The 25,755-nt window shown below is 39.4% G+C and overlaps 1 protein-coding gene across 1 annotated transcript in view; it reads left to right on the forward strand.

The window, feature by feature from the left end:
* TMC1 (transmembrane channel like 1) overlaps positions 1–25,755 on the forward strand; it is a 317,967-nt gene that overhangs the window by 154,334 nt on the left and 137,878 nt on the right. Inside the window, exon 4 of the mRNA XM_072959593.1 lies at positions 11,655–11,890. Coding sequence (XP_072815694.1) covers positions 11,842–11,890 — 49 coding nt within the window. The 5' untranslated portion in view covers positions 11,655–11,841. The remainder of the gene's footprint in view (positions 1–11,654; positions 11,891–25,755) is intronic.

Below are 25,755 nucleotides of genomic sequence, written 5' to 3' on the forward strand. Positions count from 1 at the left end.
CTTTGCTATCTACAATGTTGGCTTCATCCTGAGGTTATCTTCCTTTATCTTCATAGGTTTTATACCAGTCAGGATCAACTAGATTATGCTATAGTAATGTTATGGACCAAATGCTTGTGTGTCCTCAATCCATATGATGAAGCCCTGGTCCCCAACATGACAGTATTAGATGGAGTATTTGGAAGGTAACTAGAGAATAGAGCCCCATGATGGGATTAGTGCCCTTATAAGAAGAGGAAGAGACATCAGAGTTTCCTCTCTCTGTCATGAGAAGACACAGTGAGAAGGTAGCCATCTGAAAGCCTGGAAGAGGTTTCTCACTAGACACTGAATCTGTCAGTACCTTGATCTTGGATTTCCAAGCCCCCAGAACTGTGAGAAAATACATATTTGTTGTTTAAATCATCCAGTCTATGGTATTCTGCTCTGGAAGCCTGAGCTGACTAATACAGAAATCAGCACCATGAAGTGGGGTGCTGTGGAAGTGGCTTCGGAACTGGGTAACGAGTAGATAATGGAAAGTTTTGAAATATGTGCTAGAAAAGCCAAGATTACCATGAAGGGACTGTTAAACTCAGAAAGAAAAGAGGAGTGCTGTAAAGAAAGCTTCCATCTTCATAGAGCATAATAAATAATCAGGACTAAAATGATAGAAATATGGATGGTAAAGGCCATTCTGATGACATCTCAGGCAGAAACGGAGAACGTGTTCTTGGACAATGGAGAGAAGGCAATTCTGGTTATAAAGTGACAAAGAGCTTGGCTGAATTTTGTTCACATTCCAGTGTTTTGTGTAAGGTAGAACCTGTGAGAGATGAATTGGGAATTTAACTGAGGAGCTTACTAAGCAAAGTGCTGAGGAGCGACTTGGTTCCCTCTGACTGCTTCTAGTAAAACACAAGATGAGAGAAGTGAATTGTTGAAGGAAATATTAAGCAAAAAGGAACTAGAATTTAAAGATTTGGAAAATTCTCAGTGTATCTCTATTGCAGAGAGCACCAAGGATGTGGTGAAACAACCCACTGGATAGGACATTAGTATGATGTGACCCACAGACCTAATCAGCCACCCTAGTTCTGCCAGTTTGAACTGAAGGGGATGGTTGTGGGACTTCTTAGATCTTACCGGACAGGACCGTAATGCTATTCAGCTGCGAAAGTGTGCTGTTCTTCAAGAAAGGGAAGCACAACCCCCAAGGAGATCCAGAGATCTTCATGGCTGCCTGCCTCGTCGATTCTCTTCCCTTCCTTTCAAGCGTTTGTTCCTTTCTCTGTAGTATTCTCTCTTGTGCCAGTAAAAGGGATCAGACCCAGTCATTACAGTAAACTGATTACACTAAGGTGTTGGCACTTCACCTTTCACCACTCTTCAGTCCACAGTCTTCCTGAGAAATGACCTTTGATAGCTGTTCACTATTTTTCTCTTCCTTTCTTTTCCTGTGGTTAGGAGCAGCATCAACAGCTGTTCCTCGGGGCTGTTTCCAGGATCTTCTGGTGAAGGTGGGACTGTCTGGTGCCACACACTTTTTTGAGCCACAGCCCTAGAGGTCCAACCCTGTGGAGCCACTGTCCCTCTGCTGATGCTCTCACTTCTGACCCTCCCTCAGGTCTCTCTCCTTCTGTCTCTTTGCCTAAAGACACATCAGTTTTTTCCTCCACTTCTTCTTTCCAGGGGTCTGAGATGCTGATGACTCAAGGCCAATGCTTGTAATTGCCTCTTTTTCAAGTCCCATCACCCCAGCAACAGGGGTGACAGTTTTTCCAGCCTCTAAAACATGGAGACAGCATTCTCAGTGAGTGAGTGTCATTGCTTTTTGGCACTCAGAAGACTAGGTAAAGAGTGGATGCAGTAATTCTCAGTAATCTCTCAAGTGGAGGCATCCGATGGGACTGGGGAGCAGATATGTGCTGCATTTAGTTATTCATGTAGGTGTTTATCTAATTTAATTTTGCCTGCTAAAGATGGAGACTAGTTTGTTTATTTTAATGCAGTATAACTCAAATGCAATAAAGAGTATAATTTTAAGTGTACAGTTTGATGAGTTTTGCATTTGTACACATTTATGTAACTACCACCCAGATCATACAGAGGTCATTGCTAGCACCTCAAAAAGCTCCTTATGCCCCTTCCTGGTCAGAATGTCCCCTAAGTTATTTAGTTTTGAAAAGAATTAGATTATAAATGTTTCAAACATAAAGCATGGAAAACAACAAAATGTACCCCCATACATGTATCATCCTTATACTTATTACCCAGACCCAGTGATTTTAAACATTTTGCCACACAGTATTTATCTATTCCCCTTCCCTTTTTGCACGTGTGTTAACTATTTTAAGCACACCTCAAACATCACATCATTATATTTCGATACACAAATCTGAAAACATGGATATTTTCTTACCTGGCCATAAAACCACTATTATTCATGACTAAACAATAAATCCTTGGAATCATTTAATACACAGTTTACCTTACAGTCTCCCCAGTTGTCTTTGTATGATTTATTTGGTCAAACTGGGATTCAATCAAAGTCCCTGATGGCTTTCTCTCTTTTTCGCCTTGTCATTGACCTGTTGAAGATACTAGCTGAGTTGACCTGTAGAATGTCCTTCCTACATTGTCTGTTTCCTTGAGCTGTGTTTAACTTGTCCCTCCTGCTACCATTTTCTTATTCAACTGGATTTCAGCTCTAAAGCCTTGATCCAGCGCAGGTTCGGGTTTTTGCAAGAATATGATGTGTATTTCACATTGCAACGCTTTGGCAGGCGCATCAGATCTGGCTGTTTCATTTTAATGATATACATATTGATTTTTGAATTCAAGTATTCTCAGCCTGATCTCTCCCTTTCCTTATCAACCTTTCATCTAATGGTTTCCACATTAGCTTTAAACATTTATTCTACAAATATTTGCCAGAGTCTCTACTGAGTACCTTTAATGTGCAAGATACTGTTACAAAGGTGGACAAAACAACCAGTTGTTGACAAGTATGAAGGCTGTTCATGTATCCTCAGCCTCAGAATATACCCTTAAATATGGGGTTTTTATTTTTAGAGCAGATTTTTTTTAGCCAGGGAAAGATGTGAATGGAAAATACAGTGGGATCCCAGAGCTTCCTTAATGTCTAATTAATCCTGTCACCTTTCCTTCCTTTGCTTCTTCTTCATTTCATTTCTTTCTCTTCTCTCTTCCATTTTTCAATTATTTTGCTTTCATAATGTGCCAGATATACTGAAAATAGGTATTAGAGGTGTAATGCACTAAATTATTCTTGTTTTTATGCAATAGTGATTCATGAGGAAACTGTCTAGAAAGCAGATCAAGCAACAACTCAATTTTGTGAAAGAGAAAACTGAGATACAAAAACCGTGTTACATTTCTAAATTTATGCAATGATTGACCCCAACGATAAAGGCCGTCTTTATTGAAAACACCCAGTAGCACATCTTCTGACAAGCAGTAGGGACTCTTCCAAGAAGAGAGATGGTCAAAGGTACATAGTGGAAATCTACACCAAAGCACACCTGATGAGGAAGTGTATATACCGTCTCCTCTGGAAACACAGTATACTGTGTTCACATCATTGCTTTGGGCAGCTCAGAGAGTTGTCTATCAGTAGATCTTCTGCATGGAATTCAAATAGTAAAGGCTTTCACTCCACCTTGAAGAAAATATGTAACTGACTAGAGAAATGAAAGTTTAAAAAAGGAGGGAAGAAGTCCAAAGAAAAACCCAGCAGGGTGTCTGAAAAGAAGTGTATGAGACATTATAGTGTCAGTGACTTACAAATGGGCATCATGAAAATCTCATGCCCCTACTTCATTTTGTGACAGGGTGGAAGGGACATTGGCCACCAGCAACCCTGGCATATATTTGTGGATTTGAATTTCACAAAGTGAAATACGATCAGCTGAGGGCTTTGCTGCTCCTGTTACAGAGCTGTGGCAACTATCGCAAAACCACCACGCGGGAAGACCTCTCAGATGACAAGATGTGGAATTCCTAATGAGAAAAGTTTATTAGAAAAGACCTTCTAATGCTGCCTCCTCAGAGAAGCACGTTTTACGTTTGTAATGGACCAAAGTTCTAGCTATTGACTTTTCTTCCCACACAGAGAAGAAAGGCTGACACACGTGCTGTTCACGCCAGGCAGGAAAAGTGCTCTTGCCAAGCAGGTCAGCGGGACATGGGGACTGCATGCCTCACAATAGTGCAGATTGGCTCAAGTTTACTCAACTCTGTGGAGTCGCAGTGCTCTGTGACAGATTTCAGTTTCTGGAAAAGGAAGGGCCACCATGAGGGCACCTGCTGTTCACCTTCTATTAGGTTAAGATTGAAGAACCATAGTAGCGCTTTGTAGCAACTGGCACGATCCTGGCTACCCGCATGTCAGCTCTAGGAACCAGTCACATTTTCCAAGCTTCTCACCACGTGGCCCTGAGTATGAATAAAAGTTAGTGCTGATTAGGGGCATATAGACAAGTTGGTAATAATATCTCTCACAAGTTCCTGATGCAGATAGAGGGGCCATCGTGTCTTGGGTGTTATTGGGAGCTATGTTGTGTGTGTTCTGTGTGGCTTCCTGATGGAGAATAAGAACAACAGCAACAGTATTAATAGTAAAACCCAGATGTCAGTGCAGACCCTCTGTTCTCTGTCTTCTCCGAGATCTCTACACCTTACCAGGGATTTATCTTGCTTCAGGGCTGGCTCCTGCTTCCTGCTTCTGGGAGAACTTATTCCATATTCCTAGCCTCTCATCCCCCAGGCAAATTCCCTTCTCTCCACCCCAAGCTGAACTAAGACGGTACACATCCCCTTCTCTTTGAGTTACATGAAAAAAATACCCTCACGGACGCTTATGTGTAACAGGCTTTACTGCACATTTGAGAACACCATAGGGGGTTTATATCTTAGCACAGCAAATATTTTCGTGGAAAATGGAACAAAACAAAACAAAACAATCCTCAGCTGTTACAGCGTTGCTTTCCCATTATCTTTTTTTCTCTCTCCTCTACTTCTGTAGCCTCCCCCTCAGAAGTGGAAATAGACCCTACTGTCCTCAGTCTTTGCTCTGGGGCTCTTCTTATGTATCCAAAGACAAATGGATGTGCTCTTGCTCTGCTAAACTGTCTACTCCAGGTCTCGATTCTCCTCGCCCACCAGTCTCTACAATTGAAAAGGGGCAGCATAGAGATTTGTTTTCTCAGAGACATAAACTAATTCCTCCCCCTGTTCTTCCAGCTTGAGAGGCAGATTTGATTATGGGTAGGTTTGATGAAAAACAAGCTCCACCCCCAACCCTCCACTACTAGAATAATAATGTAAGGGAGCATTGTGACGTGTTATTGTTCTCTCTTCATAATGTTATCCATTAATGCTAGTATCTTTTTCTACTCCCAAAGGTTGCTGAATAGTGTAGCAAATATAGTGGACTCAGAACTCTGATAATAAAATGACTGAATTCTCCAAGGCCTGGTTTTCAGTCACGAGGTTCCTAATCTTTGCCTTCCTACTGCTAGAAAGGCCAAACTGGTTTCCCAGTCTTCATCAGTGAATTATATTGAAGGGGGACCAGGAGAGAGGAGGATGTTGACTTTTGGGAGAATGTGGAAGTCATATTGTGAAAACTACTCTTCCCTACTCAAAGAAGGACTTTGGACTTGTTTCTCTCCTTTTCCTGTACATCTGTGGATGTCTGAGCAATCTGTTCCCTCCTCTGTATTTGGTTAGGTGCTGACAACTGTCTCTTGTCCTAAAGCTGTTTCTTATTGGACCAGCAGAGTGTTTGATACTAATTAGGCAAGGAGAAAGCGGTAGGGGAGACATGGCTTAACCAGAGGGCACCTGCATTTCCTGCTGTTTTATTTGCAAAGATACTTAGATTTCCCTGCATTGGGTGGATGCCAAAGAAGATGGATGGGGTGAAAGCTTTCTTGCAGATGTCTTCCAGAAGGACTGTGGAAGAGTAGATCCCAGCTACAAAAAGTCTGTAGATTGAATTGCACAAGGAAAAGGCTGGGGAGTAGGTACAAAGAGGCCAAGATAAGACCCTTCAGGACCCACCAATGAACCAAAAAATGCACATCCAGTCCCTGGACACCTGCTGTGCAGAGGAGGCCCTGCCGTGTTGGAGGATAAGAGACAGCAACAGCCATCAGAAAGGGTGTCAGAGTCGCCAGTAGCAGCTTGCTGTTTCCCAAGGACATCCATGTTGCCTCCCCCTTTAGCAGTTGGCTGAAGTTTTGCAGGTAAATGCAGGCTGGAGAATCAGAGAGGAGAAAGGGAGAAGGCAGTCATGAGAAAGTAGACCATGCCTTCAGTGGTGGGCTGGAAACAGTTCATACCTGCTCGAGAGACTAAGTTTAAATTTTCAGGAATTTTGCCAGTTGTTCATTGGTGATTTCAATCAGCCCTGGTGGGAGTACTTTATACAGCACTCAGTACACAGTGGATATCAGCCAATGTTACAAATTGGGGTCTTTAGATTTTCTCTCCCTTGAAGAGCTGGTCTACCAACACACTGCTGCCTTCTCCTTACCCGTGGCAGGTGTTCTCTGGGGATAGGGAGAGCCTAAGGGAGTAACTTGTCTGATTATTTCAATAACAAAAGGGAAATTGAAAAAAAATTTAACACTCCGTTGAAATATAATTAGAGAATCTTGCTTTTCAGCAAGAAAAGGGAAGTCAAGAAAACAAAATTGTGTCAGTTATTAGAAAAACAAAATACCATTCCATATTCTTACCACAATGGGCTACTCTGCTTCTGCAGGGGAGAAAAAGAATAACTTCGTTCTATTCTTCTGAGTTCTAGCTGAGACTCTTGTAATAATAGACAGATTTACAAGAGAAAAACAATCAGAAGTTTATTAACATGTATATTCCATATATACATGGGAGGTACTCAGAAGAAAATAAGTAACTCTTGAAGGTGACTTAGAATTCAGACTGATTATAAATCAATAAAAAAAGTTAAAAAAAAAAAGAACTCAGACTGAAATACCATATTCATAGGAAAAAGAGGAAAAGAATGTAGGCCTCCTAGGGGAGAGTGAATGATTTTTAGGACAGCTGAATGGGATCTTAGAAGAATATATATGGGAGATATGACAGTTTGTGGCAACATTTGTTTAGGTGTGGTGTTGACCTCTTTCCTCCTCTCCTGTGATGAGTCAGTCTTCTCTGCCGAAGGAAACTCCTGGGGAAGGAATTTATGACAAGTGTGTTCCTTTTAGAGGATCTGTCTTTAGGCAGATAAGGGGAGTTTAGAGAAAGCCTCTCCCTGCATTTGCTGTTTGTCAAGTGCCTTCAGCTCAAAATAGTCAATATACCAAAGCGGCATATTTTGGAGTGGCATGTCCTGAACTCCTGGAGTCACTTTTTAAGGTGACTTATTCTGCTACCCTTCACCTTTGTTATGGGTTGAACTGTGTTCTCCCTGAAAGATATGTTGAAGTCCTAACCCCTAGTACTGCAGAACATGGCCTTATTTGGAAATGTGATCTTTATAGGGGTAATGAAGGTAAAATGAGGTCATTAGGCCCTCATCCAATACGACTGGTGTCTTTGTAAAAAGGAGACTTTGGACACAGAGACAGACAGATAAGCACAGAGGAAAGATGATATGAAGACACACAGGGAGAAGGTGGCCATATGACTAGAAGGATGTATCTACAAGCCAAGGGATGGAGGGTTGCTGGCAGCCCCCAGAAGCTAGAAGAAACAAGGAAGGATCTTTCCTTAGAGCCATCAGAAGAAAGCATTTCCTGCCAATACTTTGATTTTGGACTTTTAGCCTCCAGAAGTGTGAGACAATAAAGTTCTATTGTTCTAAGCCAGTCTTTGGTACTTGCTCTGGCAACCCTAAGAAACGAATACAGCCTCCAAAATCCAGTTGCAATAGTGGCTACTGTTTACTGGTTATTTTCAGTGTGTGCTGTGTACCAACACCTCGCTTTATTTATGTTGTCTCAGTTAACTCTTACAGAAGCTTCGTAAGGATGAGAAAACTGAAGCTTCTGTTGGTCGCTGCAAAAGAGCATCACAGAAACTTCCAAGCAAGGAGCGACCTCAGATATCTCAGAATCACCAACAGGGAACCGCCAGTAGGTTTCTCCAGGCAGACGATGAGGAGCTTGAGTATTTACAGGGAGCATTGTTGTCATTCCATCCAGACCCATCCGTTGCTTGGATTTACTTAAAAACTGAAATTGTGTCTCTTGGCCTAAGGGATATGGCAGTAGACAGATGATCAGGAGCAACCAAACAAACAGGATATTCTCAAACAATTTGTGATTAATTCGAGGTGTTGTGTTGTAACTTAAGGCATGAGTGCTTCAGGGCAGAAACTGGTTTAGGTAGCTGGCTGGGTGTTCCAGCTACCCTGGGCCAAATGCTTCGGGGCTGAATGATTTAGCAAGTATAAAAGACCAGGGGACAAAGCCAAGTTGAGAAAGGGAAGCGTCCTAAAATGCTTATCTGAGAGGTTGTGAAATGATATCAGGGCTGTGAGGGAAGTCAGATGAAGAGTTGTGAGTTGTGGATGAGCAAATAATTACCATGATTCTGGAGCCAGAAGGATTATTCAGTAGGCCAACAAATGTGGGGGTCGGCTGCTTTAAAACTGCTGCACCCAGCTTCCTTTGCAGTTTTGACTTAAGCCTTAAAACTGTAAAGCTCATGATTTATAGCCTGGGATAAAAATTGGGTGTTTCAATCAATATCAACTGGCATAGTAACTTTGGGGGTCAGCATGTCTTAAATGAAACGAGTTTTTAGTGGGTCTCAGAAAACAGTGCTAACAGAGAGGACATTCTGTCTTGGAGACTGTGTCTGCTAGAATGAGGATGACACTGGAATCTTGGAAGTGGCAGAGCTTTTTCTCAAAATTAGAAGATTTTGGTCCTTATATGGGTACAGAGAGACTGTAGATGATGGCTGTATTTTCCTGGGCTGATCTCTCAGTCATATATAGATCTTACATTTTAGATCCACAGAAAGTCTTTATTTACTAAGTATCTCTTTTGTACTGGGCTTTATGCCAATTGCTGGGGACACAAAAATGAAAATGTGCTTCTTGCCGCCAGTAAAAAGTCTTGTTGAGAGACAGACGTGCAAATAAGAATTATAATGCGATATAAAAATGACAACTAGAGGTCTGCATGTGGTGCTCTGGAAGTTCTGAGTTAGGAAGGACCAAATCTCTAGTAATGGGGAGTGGGCTGTCTAGTGTCGACTGAAATAAATGCTCAGCCTACAAGTTGAGAGTTACGTTTTATTTGGCGGGAGGACTCGAGCCGGGATGACAGCCTCGCAGATAGAGTTAGGGGAGGAGCTAGGATATATAGGAGCTTTACAACAAAGACCAGGTAGTAGGAACAATAAAAGATTACTGGACTTGTTATCTAAAGAAAAACAGGCATCTCAAGTTAAAGAATTTAGTGCTTTCCTAAGTATGGGAGGAATCAAACATTTGGGCTCATTGAATTCATTCCTTTGATAAGCATCTAGCTATCTAGGGCCAGTATCTTGTCCTTTATTATTCTGGGTGCACCATTGTGAGTGGCTGCAGAGGCTGGGCTGCAGGCTTGTCTTCATTGGGAGGTGGTGGCAGCCGCTGATCACTTGATGGCTTCAGCATTCTTTGTTTACCGATACAGTTTACAGTATTTTTTGTTCACACTAGGAAGGCTCCATGGAGAAGGTATAATTATAAGACTGAGGTCCATGAAATAGGTCGGCAGGTGCCAGATTACAAAGGCTCTCATACACAGGCTTAAGGGAGCTATTGAAGTCTTTTAAGTTGTATGGTGACATAATTAAATACGTACTTTAGAAAAATCTCTATGATAGCAATATGAAGGATGGAATGACAAAAGGATCCACATTAGCTTGCTTTGTTCTAAATGGCAATATTGCCTTTTAACTGTGGACACACCTTATTGACTATACTTAAGCCACAAGATGCACAGATAGAAATCTTGCATTGCATGTCTGCACCTAGATATGTCACTGATTCCGCATATGCTTATGGGCCAGTTGTATAGTCATAGAATGTTGTTTATGGAAATAGCTGAGATTAATGAATAATAGGCTGTGTTCAAATGTATAATCTCATAGTTATCATCAATACTGTAGGCTCTCTCTTTTAAGTGAGTTTTTCCATTGTGCTTTATAAAATATGTTAACACAATTTAATAATAGATCTCTTGGAACATGGTTGTGTGGTAAAATAAGATGGTAAGAGTTATCCTGCAGAAATCCTACTGTTCTCAAGGCATTGATGGATTTCTTTTTCTAGTTATTTAGAAAAAAAAAATCATTCTCCTGCATTTGAATAGTCACAAAAAATAAGAAGTTCTTATTATGAATTATATTAGAACTTATTTTTTCCCTTTACCCTACATTCTATAAGCATGGTTCTCAAATTTCAGTGGGTATCAGAATCACCTTCAGGGCTTGTTAAAACAGAGTACTGGCTCCTGCTGATACAGGAAAAAAGGGGATGTGAGAGGATGGCCATGTCCAAGGTCTCGGTTGAGTTCCTGGGGTGCACCCTGTCAAGTGAGGGTCCTTGGCTTCACACATGAAAGAATTCAGGAGCGAGCCACAGTTGAGTAAAAATAGATTTAGTTAGAGAGCTGTATACGCCATAGACAGAGTGCAGGCCATCTCAAAAGGCAAGAGAAAGGCCATGAGGCATTGGAGGGGAGGGGTTAAAGAAGCAGTAGATACACACTCCATAGAGTGCAGGCTGTCTCAGAAGGCAAGAGAGAGACAGCACCACCACAAGGTGCAGTGTTGCTGGTTTTTATATGCTAACAAGTGAGAGGATTATTCTAACTACTTTGAGGAAGGGGCAGGGCTCCCCAGGAACTGGGCCACTGCCTTTTCTTTGAAGTCTCATGGTTAGCTTGGCACTGTCATGGCGCCTGTGGGTGTGTGATTCACCATTCTAATACATTACAATGTATATAATGAAGCTCAAGATCCACTGGAGGGCACATCTGCCACCATCTTGGGTCTCCAGGTCTATTTGGAGCTGACTTTTCCATCTTGGTGCTAACTGCTGCATCATTCCTTTAATGGCTGTGTCCTGCCCCCTTCCTTCCTGTCTCCCTGTCCCCAGAGTTTCTGATTCAGTTGATGTGGGATGAGGCCTGAGCATTTGTATTTCTGGTAAGTTCCCAGGTGATGTTGCAGCTGCAGGAACCACACAGAACCATTGCTCTGAAATAATAATGGCTAACTTTCATTGGGCACTTTCTATGTTCCAATTGTGTTCTGAGTATCTTTTTACATGAGCTCACTGAATCTTCATGACAACCCTAAGACTCTCCATTGGTAAGGGTTCAGGGTCCTCTCTGTACCAGAAGAGGGTTGACTTGAAATCACAAGACAATCTTATCAATGGAGAAGGTATCACCTTAAATCTACATAACAACCTTACCCTTCTTTTTTGTACTAATTACCTCCTGTAAGTAACATTTTCTCACCTTTTCTTTTGTCTTTAGATGAAGATGGTATTTAAGTCAGAATTCTAAACCACTCTGGAGAGTTACACATTTTCACCTGGGTATCTACCATGTGTACATAAGGTATACATGTTAATAAACCTATTAGTTTTTCTCTTACCAATCTGTTTTTGATTACAGGTGTCCAGTAGAACTTGGAAAAGTAGAGAGAAAATTATCTTCTGTCACATCTGTAACACCATAACAAATGAAGAAACTGAGACTGGAGAAAGTAAAATAACTCAAAAGGCCACTCAGTCAGTAAGCAATAGGCAAGGACTGAACCCAGAGTTCTACATGCTAGTGAATTGCTGTGATTTTCCTGTTGATGAATTCCTATCTCCCAAGCACGCCACATATCCAGAAACTTTGGAATCGTGAGTATATTTTATTGGTGTATTTTGTGAGTAATACTGTGTTGTTCTGAGATGAACATTACTCTTTGTGAAAATATTCAAATTTTTGGGTGGAAATTACTTCAACCCCAATAAACATATCTGACTAGAAAGAAATGGTCAAACTTGCTGGCTCATAACACAAATAAAAAGCATCTACTCTTTACTTTATGGCTTGTAGTCTGGGGAGGTGGTGGGAGGAACATTAGATTGTCATCCAATATAAACCATTTCATTTTTATTTTATTCAGTGTCATTTACAGTACTGTGTATGGAGTTGGTCTTGACAGCGTTGTGGAGAGTATTTTCTCAATAGTACAGGTGGCTCTGCTAAATATTTAAGGCATCTTGGGGAATAAGAACATGATCCTGACTCAGGGGAACTTGGTCATGTAAATCACTTTGTTTCAAGTGCTTTGGCCTCTGAACATCTAAAATGACACATACTTTATAGGCTTATTAACTCATTGCTGGAGCCATTGAAGGCCCAGGCTACAACTTCATGCCTGACCACACACCAAGGACATTTTATTGCTTATTTTTCTGGCCCTTTGCCTGCTTTCCTTTTTCTATCCATAACCATGTATGCATAATGTCCAGCAAACTCTCTCTCTCTCACACACACACACACACACATCATTTTTCATGAATATGTTAGGTCAGAACAATTTCTGTGTTCTAAGGCTAAGTATAAAACATCTCCTCTGACCATAGCAATGCCAAATATAGTTGGATTAAAAATAAAAATTCAGACTGCAAAAATGTATGTATTTATGTTACTTAAAATATTTTGACCAATTGGTGAAATGTAACATTGAAGTATTTTTAGCTACTGTGATAACTGAGTAGGGATTATGCTTTCTGGGGTTGAATTATTTTTACTAAAGAGACACTTGAAATTCTTTGTTAAACAAATTTATAAACGTTACAAATATTAGTGCCTGAAAGTGTATTCTAAATAAAAAACACTAGGAGTTAGCATAGTAGTTGACTCCAGCCTCTGGTGGTGGAATGCCTAGGTTTTTTGTTTGTTTTGTTTTATTTTGTTATTTTAATGATGTAAATCAGCTTTATTGGGATATAATTTACATGTAGTAAACTGCATGCATTTAAAAGGCACAATTCAATGAACTTTGACAAGTGTGTATTCTGTGAAATCACGACCACTATCAGTATCCAGAACATTTTTGTTACCCTAAAAGTTCTCTCTACCCCTAAAGCCTGGTTTAACCCCAGGCAACCACTGATCTGCTTTCTCTCAGTATAGTTTAGTTTATAGTTTCTAGAGTTTTATATAATGGACTCATACATTATATACTTTTCTGCCACTATTTTATTTCACTTAGTACTGTGATCTGGAGATTCATCCATGTTGTTACATGTATCAGTAGTTCATTCTCTTCATTGTTGAATAATATTCCATTCTGGATAGATCACATTTCTAAAATCAATTCTCCTGTTAGAGGGCATTGGATTGTCTCTAGTTCTTGGCCATTATGAATACTTGCTGCTTTATTTTTCTTTGCCTAGAAAGTAAGGCTTACCTAACAGGTGAGAAGGTGGGGGCTGGGAGTTGTTCTGCTCAGAGAACCTCCTGTTACATTACAAAGGTATAGAATTCCTGGGTTTGAATACTGACTTTGTTATTTACAAGTTGTGAGACTTTGAGCAATTTATTTAATCTCTGTTCTCCAATTTTCTTATATGTAAAATGGGAGAAACAGACAACCTGCTTCATGTGGTTGTTGTGAAGATTGAATGAGACAATATATATAAAATACTTAGACTAGGACTTCATACAAAAGCCATACTCAAAAAATATTACTTGTTCCTCCTCTTCCTCCTCTTCATTAATCATTATCATTATTGTCCTTATCCAGAACCTGGAACTCAATAAATGTTTTTATATGACTCATGGGCATTGTCCATAAGGAATTTATAACAGAGTTTGCAACAAAAAGTGGTAAATGGCAGGTACCATGGGAACATTAAAAACTGATGATCATATGAATTTAAAAGAAGCACATATTGATTTCTTTGTTATGAATAGTGAGGGCATTTATGGTAAAGCTTAAGGCTATGAAGAGTATCAAAATGTCAAGATCATGAGATAAATTATTCTAATAGGAAAAAATATGAGCAGAAGCTCCTTTTCCACCCCTCCCTGTGCTCCATGCCCCCCCCCCCCCCGCCAAGTGGAGCTGGAGCTACAGCATGAGGGATAGGAAAGGGACTCATTGAGAACAAGCACGGATGGGTGTGAATTAGTGTCAGGTAATGAAATAACTTTAACATCAGACCACTGATTGGGATTTCACTGACCACAGTCACTAAGGAGCTTTTAGGAATCAACATGATGCCTTGGGAAGATTAATCTGGTTCAATTGCAAAAAGTAAAATGAGAGGGAAGCTTCAGGCTTGGCTTGATCCAAGGTTCAAATAACATCACCAAGATACCTCTCTCAGTTCTGCTTTCTCTGGATTGACTCTGCCTGTAGCTTCATATGAAACACACAGAAAAGAAAAAGGGTCATGTAAGGAAAAAAATTAAAAAGCTTCATTTCTGGAAGTGGAAAGCATCTTATGTTCCTATTATGTTCACTTATGTTCCTATTTCTCAACCAATCATCATGTCCAGGGTATTGATCTTGGCCCTCTCCCCTTCAGGTCTAGAGACGATAATAATGCCCAACTTTTTTTAGCCCTTTGTGATTTTCTCTATACTCTGTCACATGTTTGAAATTGCCTATATAAATTACTCTGCATATGCTTTAGTTTTGCAAATTACTAAATTGAAAGTTCCATCTGTACCCTGTCTGACACAATTTTTATGTAAGATTTCATTATCAAAAGTTGTCATTACTACAAGAAATGTTTGAAATCAGTGGACTAGTGTGGGGGTTGACAAACCTTTTTCCTAAAGAGCCAGATAGTAAATATTTTTGGTTTTAAGGACTGTATAATACCTGTCACCACCCTTTGCCTGCTCTTTTCAGTGAGAAAGTAGCATAAAAAATACAGTACATAAGTGAATGAATGTGCCTGTGTTCCAATAAAACTTTATCTATAAAGACAGACAGTGAGTTTCAGTTTGGCCTTTGGACTGTAGTTTACCAATCCCTGTTCTAGGACAAGCAGTCTTCTCTTTGATCCATAGGAGTATCCTCAGTCTGGGAAGATTTTGCCCCTTGGGGGATGTTTGGCAATGTCTGTCGACATTTTTGATTATCACAGCTTGAGGGAGGGGTGCTACTGGCATCTAGTGGGTGGAGACCAGAGCTATCACTAAACATTCCACAGTGCACAGGCCAGCCCACACAGTAAAGAATTATCCTGCCTAAATTATCAGTACTACCGAGGTTGAGAAATGCCAGTCTTGAAGAGGTTAAGGAGGTTGTCAGTTTGCTCACCATGTCACTGTGACTTAATGAAAAGAATCACATAATTAATTTTATAGATGTTAGGACTGGTAGAGCTATTTTTTTTTCTAGCTCTAATTTTTAGATTATTTAACAGTACTATTTAGAAAAGTGAAATACAGTGTTACTTATTAGGGAATGTGATTGTTTCCTCACCAGTTTTTTCATCCCTGAAATCATTGGTCATATTAATCTAGCTTAACGTACTCTTTGGCCCCCTAAGTGTCTTTTGGATGGATGGTTGAAGTGTTCGTGCCTCTTTTAGCAAACCTGTTGCAGTCTAGCGTCATGAAGCTGTGTCTTCTTGGACTGTGGCTTCCTGGATAAGATGAAATACCACCTGGTGAGAGAATGGCACTGGGTCCAATGGAATAAATAAAAACATGGTATACATGTGGGTGGAAGCTGCTGTGCGGGTGGGGGTGAATAGCCGAATCTGAGAAACATTAGCGTTCTGATAGAGGGTGTTTTCTTTGTGTGTATGTCAGTGGGGTGGGTTAGTGTCGATGGATGTGATTAATGAAGGTCTCAAGAGTTGGGAGAGACTTGGTACATTTTATTAATGGGAAGAGAGAAGAAGAATGACAGCTGGGGAAATAAGTGGTTAGAAAAGGTATGCTTAGGGAATGATTGGCCCTGGGCTAGTTCTTTTGATAATAATCTTCTGGGGCTCTCTGTTTAAGACTGGTGACCTTAACATTTCAGAAGGGGAAGGAGAAGAATGTATAGCTCCAACATGGGTTATTGTACTGTGCATTTTAAAGGAACCCGTATATTATCCTAAGCTATTGAACCAGAGCAAACCTGAAACATTTGTATTCCCTGAACTGAACTGATTTTTCTTTTGACAATGTCCTTATTTACTGACAGGGGACTATGTCTCACCCTCCACTCCCTGTCCCTCACCATATTGTTAATTAGTAAAGTTGAAGATCAAGGACACATGGAGGTCTGTGTCTGGATGACATAATTTTGATCAACTGAACAGTCTGGCAGTAGCTTTGAAGAGATACTTAACTTTTAGAAATCACTTCTTTATTGCAACCAAAGCTATTAAGTTTAAAGGTCCATAAAGATGAGATAAACAGTCATAAAGCCCTTTTGAAATTCATACACAGTGTATTAAATGGATTTGATCACTGTCAGTTAAATATGGTGATGTTATAGCAATGTCTATACACTGGCAAAAATCAAGTCATTGACTGCTTAATGGGGGACAAAAATTTGGAGAAGTACAGTGGATGAGATGTTACTTTTATGTGACTTCAGAGTCATTTTTACAGGATTTTCAAGGGAATAACTTGACCTCAGTGTACTACAGTGGAAAACAGCCCTATACCTGGGTCAAATCTTTTAAAAAATCAATTTTAAAGTTCATTCTTTATAATGGACACTTTTATCATGGTCTATCTTAAAGACTAAAAATTCTTAAAAGACCATTTTAGAATAATTCTGATGCTGAATACCAGTGAAAGAAGTGCAATTGAAACATTAAACCAAATTTAGCCAATGTATCAGATACACAATCTAATCTTAATCCTAGCTAATTTGATTATTTCCTGTGTGCCAGACAATATACTAAACAGTTTTTACATATTACTATTTTAATTTTCCTGGTAAACGAGAGGTTGTGCAATTATTGTCACCCTCATTTTACAGATAAAGAGAACTGGGGCATGAAGAGATTACATAATCGGTTCAAAATCACACAGTAAGTAGTGCTGTTGGAATTTGCACTCTGACAATTTAATTTCACAGCCTACACTTAACCACTCTCTTATACTGCTTTCCTTTTCTGTATTTTTAGTGGTGAATAAGAGAAGGTAATTTTGGAGGCATTCTAGTACGTTAGATCTTAATAACCCAGGTAATACATCTGTCTATAATACGAATAAACTGTGTAGTTTGAGGGAAATCACATAACTTGCATCAGTAAAGTGAGGGATTAAACTAAGTATTTCTAAAATGGCTTTTCTACTCCAACGTGGTGATTCCAAAATAGTGTATAATATTCTTTAACCATATCCTTCAATCAAATGGTCATCTTTTTAGCATTAAGATATTTGGAATAGACACTTTCCAAATTTGCAGAATAATTTCCCAGGCCTTCTTTGACCCCATCCTTTGATGCTTAGATGTAATAAGAAACTCCACATCAAGAAAGGGAGACTATTGTTTAAGTCATTCCTGTGTCGTGAAAGAGACGTTTGGCAGTACAGAAAATTCACAGACTTTTAGAACTATAAAGGGCCCTGGCCATGATCTAATCTGGCCCTCTTACCACTGAAGATGAGGAAGCAGAAATCCAGAGGTTCAGAGATGTGTACAAATTCACAAAGATAGTTCATAGTAGAGCTGGGCTACAGCTAACTGGATTCAGAGTCCAGTGTTCTTTCAGTGAATCATAACCACTTCTATCTTCATTTCCCCAGGTCATGAAAAACCACTGGCCTGTTTTAGTCTAGATGGTTTAGTGAAACAGAAAGATCTGGGTTTGAATCTCAACTTTATTGCTTACTATATGTGAAGTGCTGGGGAAAGTTAAAATGAAAATATGTGTGTATGTATACATAAGCATATTCATATATAATGTTCAGGATTTATATAAAGTCATCTCTTAGTATCCTCAGAGGATTGATTTCTGGACTCCATCTCCTATCCCCAATGGATAACTGTTGAATTCAATTTATTAACGTTGTAAGTCTGCTTTGAGTTTGTAAAGTTGTTTAGTCTTGTTATTATATAGGAAGTATAATCATCAGTAGTTTATATCTCATTTTGTATTACCCATTTAATTAAGAAAAATTAAGTAAAAAATTAGAGAGAGAATTTTTTTCCTCAAGAATTACTCATACATTTTCTTACAGGCATGAAAAATGCTTGATGGTCCAGTATGAGAATTCCTTGTAAGTTTTAGAGATTCTCTTAGATACTCATGTGATAGCAGCTACGTGTTTCAAATATGTTAACTGAGACAGTACCAAATGTTGAAGGACTGTAAATTCCAAAGTTTCCAAAATAATTTCATTCATCACACAGGCATTTACATACATTTCACAAAGTAATAGCACATTAAAAGGCAGCATAATTTGTAAGAGCAAGAGTAGAAACAACTCAAATAGCCACCAATTGAGACTGTGAACTCATGATGTTATATCCATATAATGAAATATTATACAGCTGAGAGAAGGTGTGAGGATTATTTCTGTGCACTGCCAGGAGTGATCTGAATAAATCACTGATCTGAAGAATAAATTGTTAAGTGAAGAAGCAAGAGAGAGAAAACATGAATCGTAAACTACCATTTATCCAAGAAGAGTATATGTGTGTGTTGTTTGTATATATACACACAAACATATGAATATAAATATATATGTGTATACGTGATGGTTAATTTTGTGTCATCTTGGCTATGGCGCCCAGTTGTTTGATTAAACTAGTCTAGATGTTGCTGTGGAGGAATTTTTTAGGTGTGATTAACATTTAAGTCAATAGACCTTGAGTAATGCAGATTAGCCTTAGTAATGTGAGTGGACCTCATCCCATCACTAAGAGTAAAGACTGGAGTTTTCCCAAAGAAGAAGGAATTTGGCTTCAAGACTGCAACATCAACTCCTACCTGAACTTCCAGCTTGGTGGCTAGCCCTACAAATTTCAGACTTGCCAATCTCCACAATTCCTTAAAATCAGCCTCTCTCTCTTTCCATATGTATGTATGAATGGAGATGAAAAGGATAAAGAGGATGAGGATAGAAGCAAGCAAGACTTCTCTGGGTATAGCTTTTTAATAGATTTGACTTTGGAACCAAGTTAATCTTTTATATAAGTTGAAAACAAAAAGGCAAAATAAAAAGGAACAATTTCTTAAAAGAAAGTAAAAGCAAACATACTAATTGTGAATTGAGTTAGAGGCAAAACTACACAAGAGAAATTATTTCAAGTGATTTTTAAAACACAGTCATTTGACTGCACACCCCTAGTGAGATAAAAACAAAGGGGAAAGAACACATACAAAAGATGCCTGCAACAGTGATCGCACCGAAAAGCAGAGGAGGTATGAAAGACTCTGGGGATTGTGTCAAAACAACTCAGGAGTCCCCAAAAGAGCTCCCATCATCCAGAGACGTAATAATTTGAACATTAATAGAATAACAATTGTTAATTCGCAACAATATGAATATACTTGTATAGAGGCTCATAGCAGCACTGTTAAAAATAATGAAATATTGAGAACAAACTAAATATTCAGAAATAACAGTATGTACTCATTTAGAATTGTCATTTAAACCTTGTAGAAAAATGGTTTATGATTTGGGAAAATGTTTACAATGTCTTATTAAGTAAAAAACAAGTTATAAAATATCATGTCTACAGTATATTTTAATTTGCCAAAAATAATATATGTATAAATATGCATAGAAAGAAAACTGAATGAATGTACACTAATGTGTGAATAGAGACCATATCTGTGTGGCTGAGTTGCAGATTTTATTTTATTTTATTTTTATTTTCTAATTTTCTATAGCTAGCATGCATAATTTTGTAATTTTTTTAACACAAAAGAGGCTATTTAACAAATAGTTGTCAAATTAAAAACTTCAAACATTTTTAAAAATGATAGTGTATGAATGAAAGATACGTTATTTTTCAGGCTATAGATAATGCCTGTATTTAGAGATTCGATACCCTGGATAGGAAATGGCTGATCGAATTCAACTTTTTTCATTCTGAAGATAAACAAAGAAGACCCAAAAAAGTGAGGTGACTTGCCGAAGGTCATCTTTATCAAGCAAAGAAAAAAAAGTCCAGAGTAGAAAATGTAGTTATAGTTTTAAAAATACATTTGCATTAATTTGAAGTTAACCTGAATCCCCCATCTGTGTGCACAAAGCTTTGTACTTATTTCCTAAACCTAGAGAAAAATGGCCAAATTTGGTACAAGTGAATTTATCATGGGTTGATAAATAAGTAACTGGAAGATTGATCTCCAAGAATCTCAAGATCTGGTCAATGTGGATTTATGTGATTATGTTGCTCCTCAAGAGGTATTTTCGATATATTGGTATAACTAGGTGGCAATTCACCATTTAAAGAAGTTTGGCCTGGGAGGGGGATCCTTCTCCAAAGTGCCTCACTTGGTTCCAAGGAGACTGACACCATCAATTAACAATCCCCATTCAGCCAAGGAAATTGATTTGACGTAAGAGGGATTGTGCGAGGGCTTATACCAGGCATATTAAACTCATTTTCAGCTAATTCAAAGCATAAAACAAAGAAGCATTTGCAGGAGCAACAGAATATGGTCAACCACAATTTAGGGAAAAAGAAAAGGAATGCCCATTATGGAGAACAGGAAAGAAGCTTCAGTTTCAACAGGAAGTTGCCTCAGGCTTGGATCTAGAAATTAATTGTATTTTTGTTAAGTCATAATTTACAGCATCTTAAAAAGAACTGAACAAGAAAACTAGATAGAATAGAGTAAAAATGCAGTTTAAAAACTAAGAGAATAGGAGACCTGTCACATCTTTTGATTCTGGGGTGGGATCTTTAGCCAGACTGAGGAAAGCAAAGGGGATTGTCACTGGTGTTCCCTCCTATCTTAACTTTGAATCCAGAGAACACAACTGGAGAGCTTTATTCTGCGCTAACTCTGTGCTCTGTTTTCTCACCTTGTCAGAATTGAGTTCTACTCTGATTTGCTTTGGATGTTGGCTGAACTGAGGTTACAGGGAAAAGCAAAAGTGTTGCCAGGGGCTTGGAGAGAGGGGACTGAGGTGTGACTATCTAATGGGGAGGGTCTCTTTTGGAGCAGTGAAAACATTCTGAAACTAGGTAGTGGTAATCGTTGCAATACATTGTGAACGTACTAAATGCCATGAATTTTATACTTTACAATGGTTAGAGCAGTGTGTTTTGTGTTAATGAGTTTTAACACAGTAAAAAAAAAAAAATTAAGGCTTCAACTGCAGTGCACTGGGGAGAATGATTTGGGGAAGAATGGGGGAGGCGCTGGCATCACGGAAGCCAAAAGGAGACAGAGAGAGTGAGGGGCTACAGGACTCCGCTAGAATCAGCAGGACTTCTGGCTTGGAAATGAGCCCTGATTTTCTTTGCTGAGTCCACTTTCAGTTCTTCTGTGGCACTGCTTCAGCATCTAATTCAGCTCACCCAAGATGCATACAGAAGCCATAAGCTGTCTTATAGTCTAATGTAGCTTGTAGATTTTTTTGCCCTAGCAGTATCTTTTGTTTTATTTTACTATTTTATTTTGTGTAAATGTCTTTAGATGGCGTAAGCTTTCTCCAGCTTTATATATACCTTGTGGCTCCCTATCATTTTATTTATTTATTTAGTAGGGGAAGATAGGTTTACTTACTTACTTTTAAAGGAGGTGCCGGGGATTGAACCCGGGACCTCGGGCATGCTAAGCACGCAGTCTACTGCTTGAGCTACACCCTCCCCCACCGAATCCCTATCATTTTAAATTATTCCTGTTTCATTAATTTATGATAACATGCCTGGTCCGTGAAAGCATTTGTGTTTGCACCCCTGATTTTTAAGAGACTTAACACATACAAAGCACAATACTAAAAGCGGTTTACTCCAAATGGGCTTTTGCTTCACAGAATCTTCTTAGGATGAAGACACATGTAAATGGTTTATTACAACATAGGCAGGCTAAGTGCCCAAATGGTAATAAAAATTAAGTGCTCTGGGAACAAAGACAGATGCAGAGATCATGTAATATCTGATTCCCATCCACTTTTGCTCATTGCATTGAGATTTTATTGCAGTGAAAGCAGTTAAAGACAAATGGCATTTGTTAAGAAGCTGGAAAGAAATACCACCAAATCTGTAACTAATAGTCATCAGGGCATAACTTTATTGTAACACACTTATAGCCTGGGAATGAGGAGTATATTTACATCCTTAATGAAAACAACTTTAGCAGAAAAAAATATATATATAATATGAAAAATATATATGCCTGTATTCTTAGCAATTTAATGGCAAAGTTCTCAGGAAATAAAGCTTCTATTTATTGACTCCTCATGTTACATATGCCATTACTGATCCTTGTAACAGCCCTACAAATTAGTGTATGAGAACCTTGACTTTAGTGAGGGGACATCTTAAATATTTCCCAAGCCCTCATTTTCAAAATGTGAACATGGCTATTGACTTTCCTGAATCACATTTTTGTCAAGAATCAGATGTTACTTATGGGTAGTCTCATGTTTCATTAAAAAAATGTTTTCCAGCTATTAGAATCTTAGTTTTATCTCTGCTTTGCTAGCCATTTTAACAAACAAACTAAAATCACCTCAGAGAAAGACTCCATCAATAATGAGTAGAGAACAGGAGCTGGCTGAGCTGGGCAGTCAGCTAAGGTCGCTCCCTCTCTAAGGATCTGTTCCAGCACTCCTAGAACTGCCCAGAGGGTACTCATTCTTCATGGATTCGTATTCCGCTGGAGTGAACTTAAATTGGTACAGCTTTATGGAGAAGTATTATTATATATCCACAGTTTTTTAAACGTTTGAATCTTTGGACTCAGTAATTCCACTCCTCGGAATGTATCCTAAGGAAAATAATCTAAAGAGAACCATGAAGAATTATGTGAATATTGATAATAGTTTTAGTAATAACAGTGAAAACTTGCAAGGTGCCAGTTATCAGTTTATTCTCTCTGAGCTCCAAATTCACCCTTCTTTGCCTTGCTTTGTGTTACTACAGCTGAATCCTGTAAGCTTTTTTTTTTCCACTAGCTGGTGGGATATTCATTTCATCAGTAGAGGGCACTGGAGTTCAGTAGTCACAAGAAAACACTTCTCTCCCAGGTTCCAGTCCTCCATTCTGAGCCCCGCAGCCTTAAGGAGGAGCTTGAGCTGCACTCTCAGACCAGCTCTCCCAACCTGCAGCCATTTGAGAGCAGCGTCAGTCTGTCTGTAGGTGGGCCACCTCTACAGACACACTCTGGCCCATCCACACCAACTAGCAAAGGCAGGTCACTCCTGCAGACCAGTCAGATCCTACCCATGCACACCCACCATCAATGATGAGCTGCCTTTACAGATCAGTGCCAGCCTGTGTCCTCAGTCAAATTTCTTTGCCACTGCAGGCTGCCAGCAGTAGTCACTCCCTCTTTGAAGAGGATGAATCTCAGCCTTGAGGCTTGGAAGGCTTTTCTTAGTCCTTTACTGTCCTTCTTCCTCAGCCTAGAGGTATTACCTGCTCTTTTAATTTGTGATTCTGGACTCCTTAGAGCCCTCTTTTTACCTCTTTTAGTAGTTATTTTGGGGGGTGTTAATTTTTCCCTGTTCAAATAACTGTAATGGTTTCTGTCTCCCATCTGGACCTTGACTGATAAAGAAGTTAAAATCTCAACAATAAAGGGCTAGTTAAACAAATTAGGATACATTCATATAGTGGAATAATACTGTTTTGATTATCAGCTGTTTGCTTGGTGAGGTGACCTAGATCCTGATTTGAGAGAGTCTTTTCTGCCTTGTCCTTGTTGGCTTATACTTGCTGAGACAGCCCATTTGATAGTATCACTGGACACAGAAATACTAAGAGATACCTCAGTGAATTCCATGGGTCTTAGACAAGTTCTTCCCTGCTCCTATTGTATAGCAATCCTAACTCCTCAAAAAGATCATGACCTATAATCTCTGCCAATACATTAATTCCTTTCTTTGCTTGCTGGTTCACTGGCTTGTGGAAACCAAAGTAACCAGTTGATAATTGCAGCTTCAAGTTCAGTGGGAAGATTAATGTGTTCCTTGGTAGAACTATCATCCTATATAGGGGACAATCCTGTATCTCTCCCTTAGATATGCATCCTGGACCCATGCATTCTAACAACTGAAGAGAGAACCATATATCACATTTGTGCATATATCACATCCTAGAGGACAATGCCCAGCCCTACAAGGTTTTGTCCCCAAGCTTGCCTTAACTGAGCCTTTAACAGACTATTCCATCATTATAGGAGCTTAAGAGTTATAGGATAAACCAAGACTAGTGGCTCCCATGATAATGAGCACGTTACTGCACTTCCTTTGCTGTAAAATGGTAGCTTGGTTTTAAGCAATATTATAAGGGGAACCATACTGATGAATCAAGTATTCTGTAATACTTGTTACCCTTGGATAGTGGTGCTAGTTAGAAGCACTGCAGGAAGAAAAGGGAAACACATATCCAGAGTATGTGTTGATTCTGGTAAGGACAAATTGCTATCTGCTCTAAAATAGATGATTCTGATACAATTAATATTCTACCAGGTGGCTTGGTTAGTTACCCTAAGGAATGTTGGTATATCAAGGACTTGGCTCTGCTGCTGACATGTTGGGAATTTAGCAGGGGAAGTAGCTAGGCTATCTTTTATGGGAGGGAACCCATGTTGTTGGACCGCGCATCACCTCTGTTGCAGTACCATGAACATTGTTTGTGGGCTTGTGGCACAGACACTGGAGAGAGGGGCTACATAAGAGTCACAGGATGGATCCTCCTGGGCACATGGCCATCGAGAGTCTTCTCCATATCAGATGTTCTTCCATGGGTGTTAATGTGAAATCTGCTTTGTGTTCATTCCCATAGGTTCATCCACGTGCCTCTTTTCCAGACTTCCTCTTCTCTGATTTTCACATCGCTTGCTTTTCAATTTCCTGTCAAAATGGTTAAGACATTTACTACTGACTAAAAGCTAGTGCATATCTGAGGATCAGTTCTTTTCTTCCATATGAAGTGGACAGTTAAGTGCATAGCTCATAGTTTTACCCACTTGGAAGGTTTTTCTTCACCTTTCTTCTTCAGGTCCTCCCTATGTGGGGACATAATGCAGTAGTAGTTAGTTTTTTTTTATTTATTATTTTTTGAGGGAGGTGCTGGGGATGTAATGCAGTAGTAGTCTATTTCCAGCTAGAACCAATAAATCACCCCAACTTAATTATGAGCCAAGCTTGAGCTGCTTCCTCCACCATTAATTGTTTATAGGTAGCAATTGTGGCAACTGCCTATGGACAGTGTGAAGCAGGCATAGGTGGCGCCACTGCCCAAATCCATCATTCATCTACAGTGTGTTCTGACAATGGCACCTGTGCATGGCTCAAGTTCATCTACACTAAAAGACCAGCTTGGTGAGGGATGAGATGATTGGACATTGGTGAGAATGATCTGGAGAGGAAGTGGCTAAATCCTGGGAAGAGGAGGGAATACACACACACATACATACGTACAAGGCTAGTTTGGCAAAGGCGGTGCTAGTTACCCTGGAGACGCTTGTTCTGGGAGCTATCAGTGCCCTTCAGTCAAAGCACACCAGGAACACACTTGTAGCTAAACAAGTTGGATTTATTACTCGTAGCAAGGGAGAACGTACATCATGGGAAACCATGGGATGTTTCAGTAGGAAGGTGTTAGAAA

Source organism: Vicugna pacos, chromosome 4, assembly GCF_048564905.1.
Source record: "Vicugna pacos chromosome 4, VicPac4, whole genome shotgun sequence".
Lineage (NCBI taxonomy): Eukaryota > Metazoa > Chordata > Mammalia > Artiodactyla > Camelidae > Vicugna > Vicugna pacos.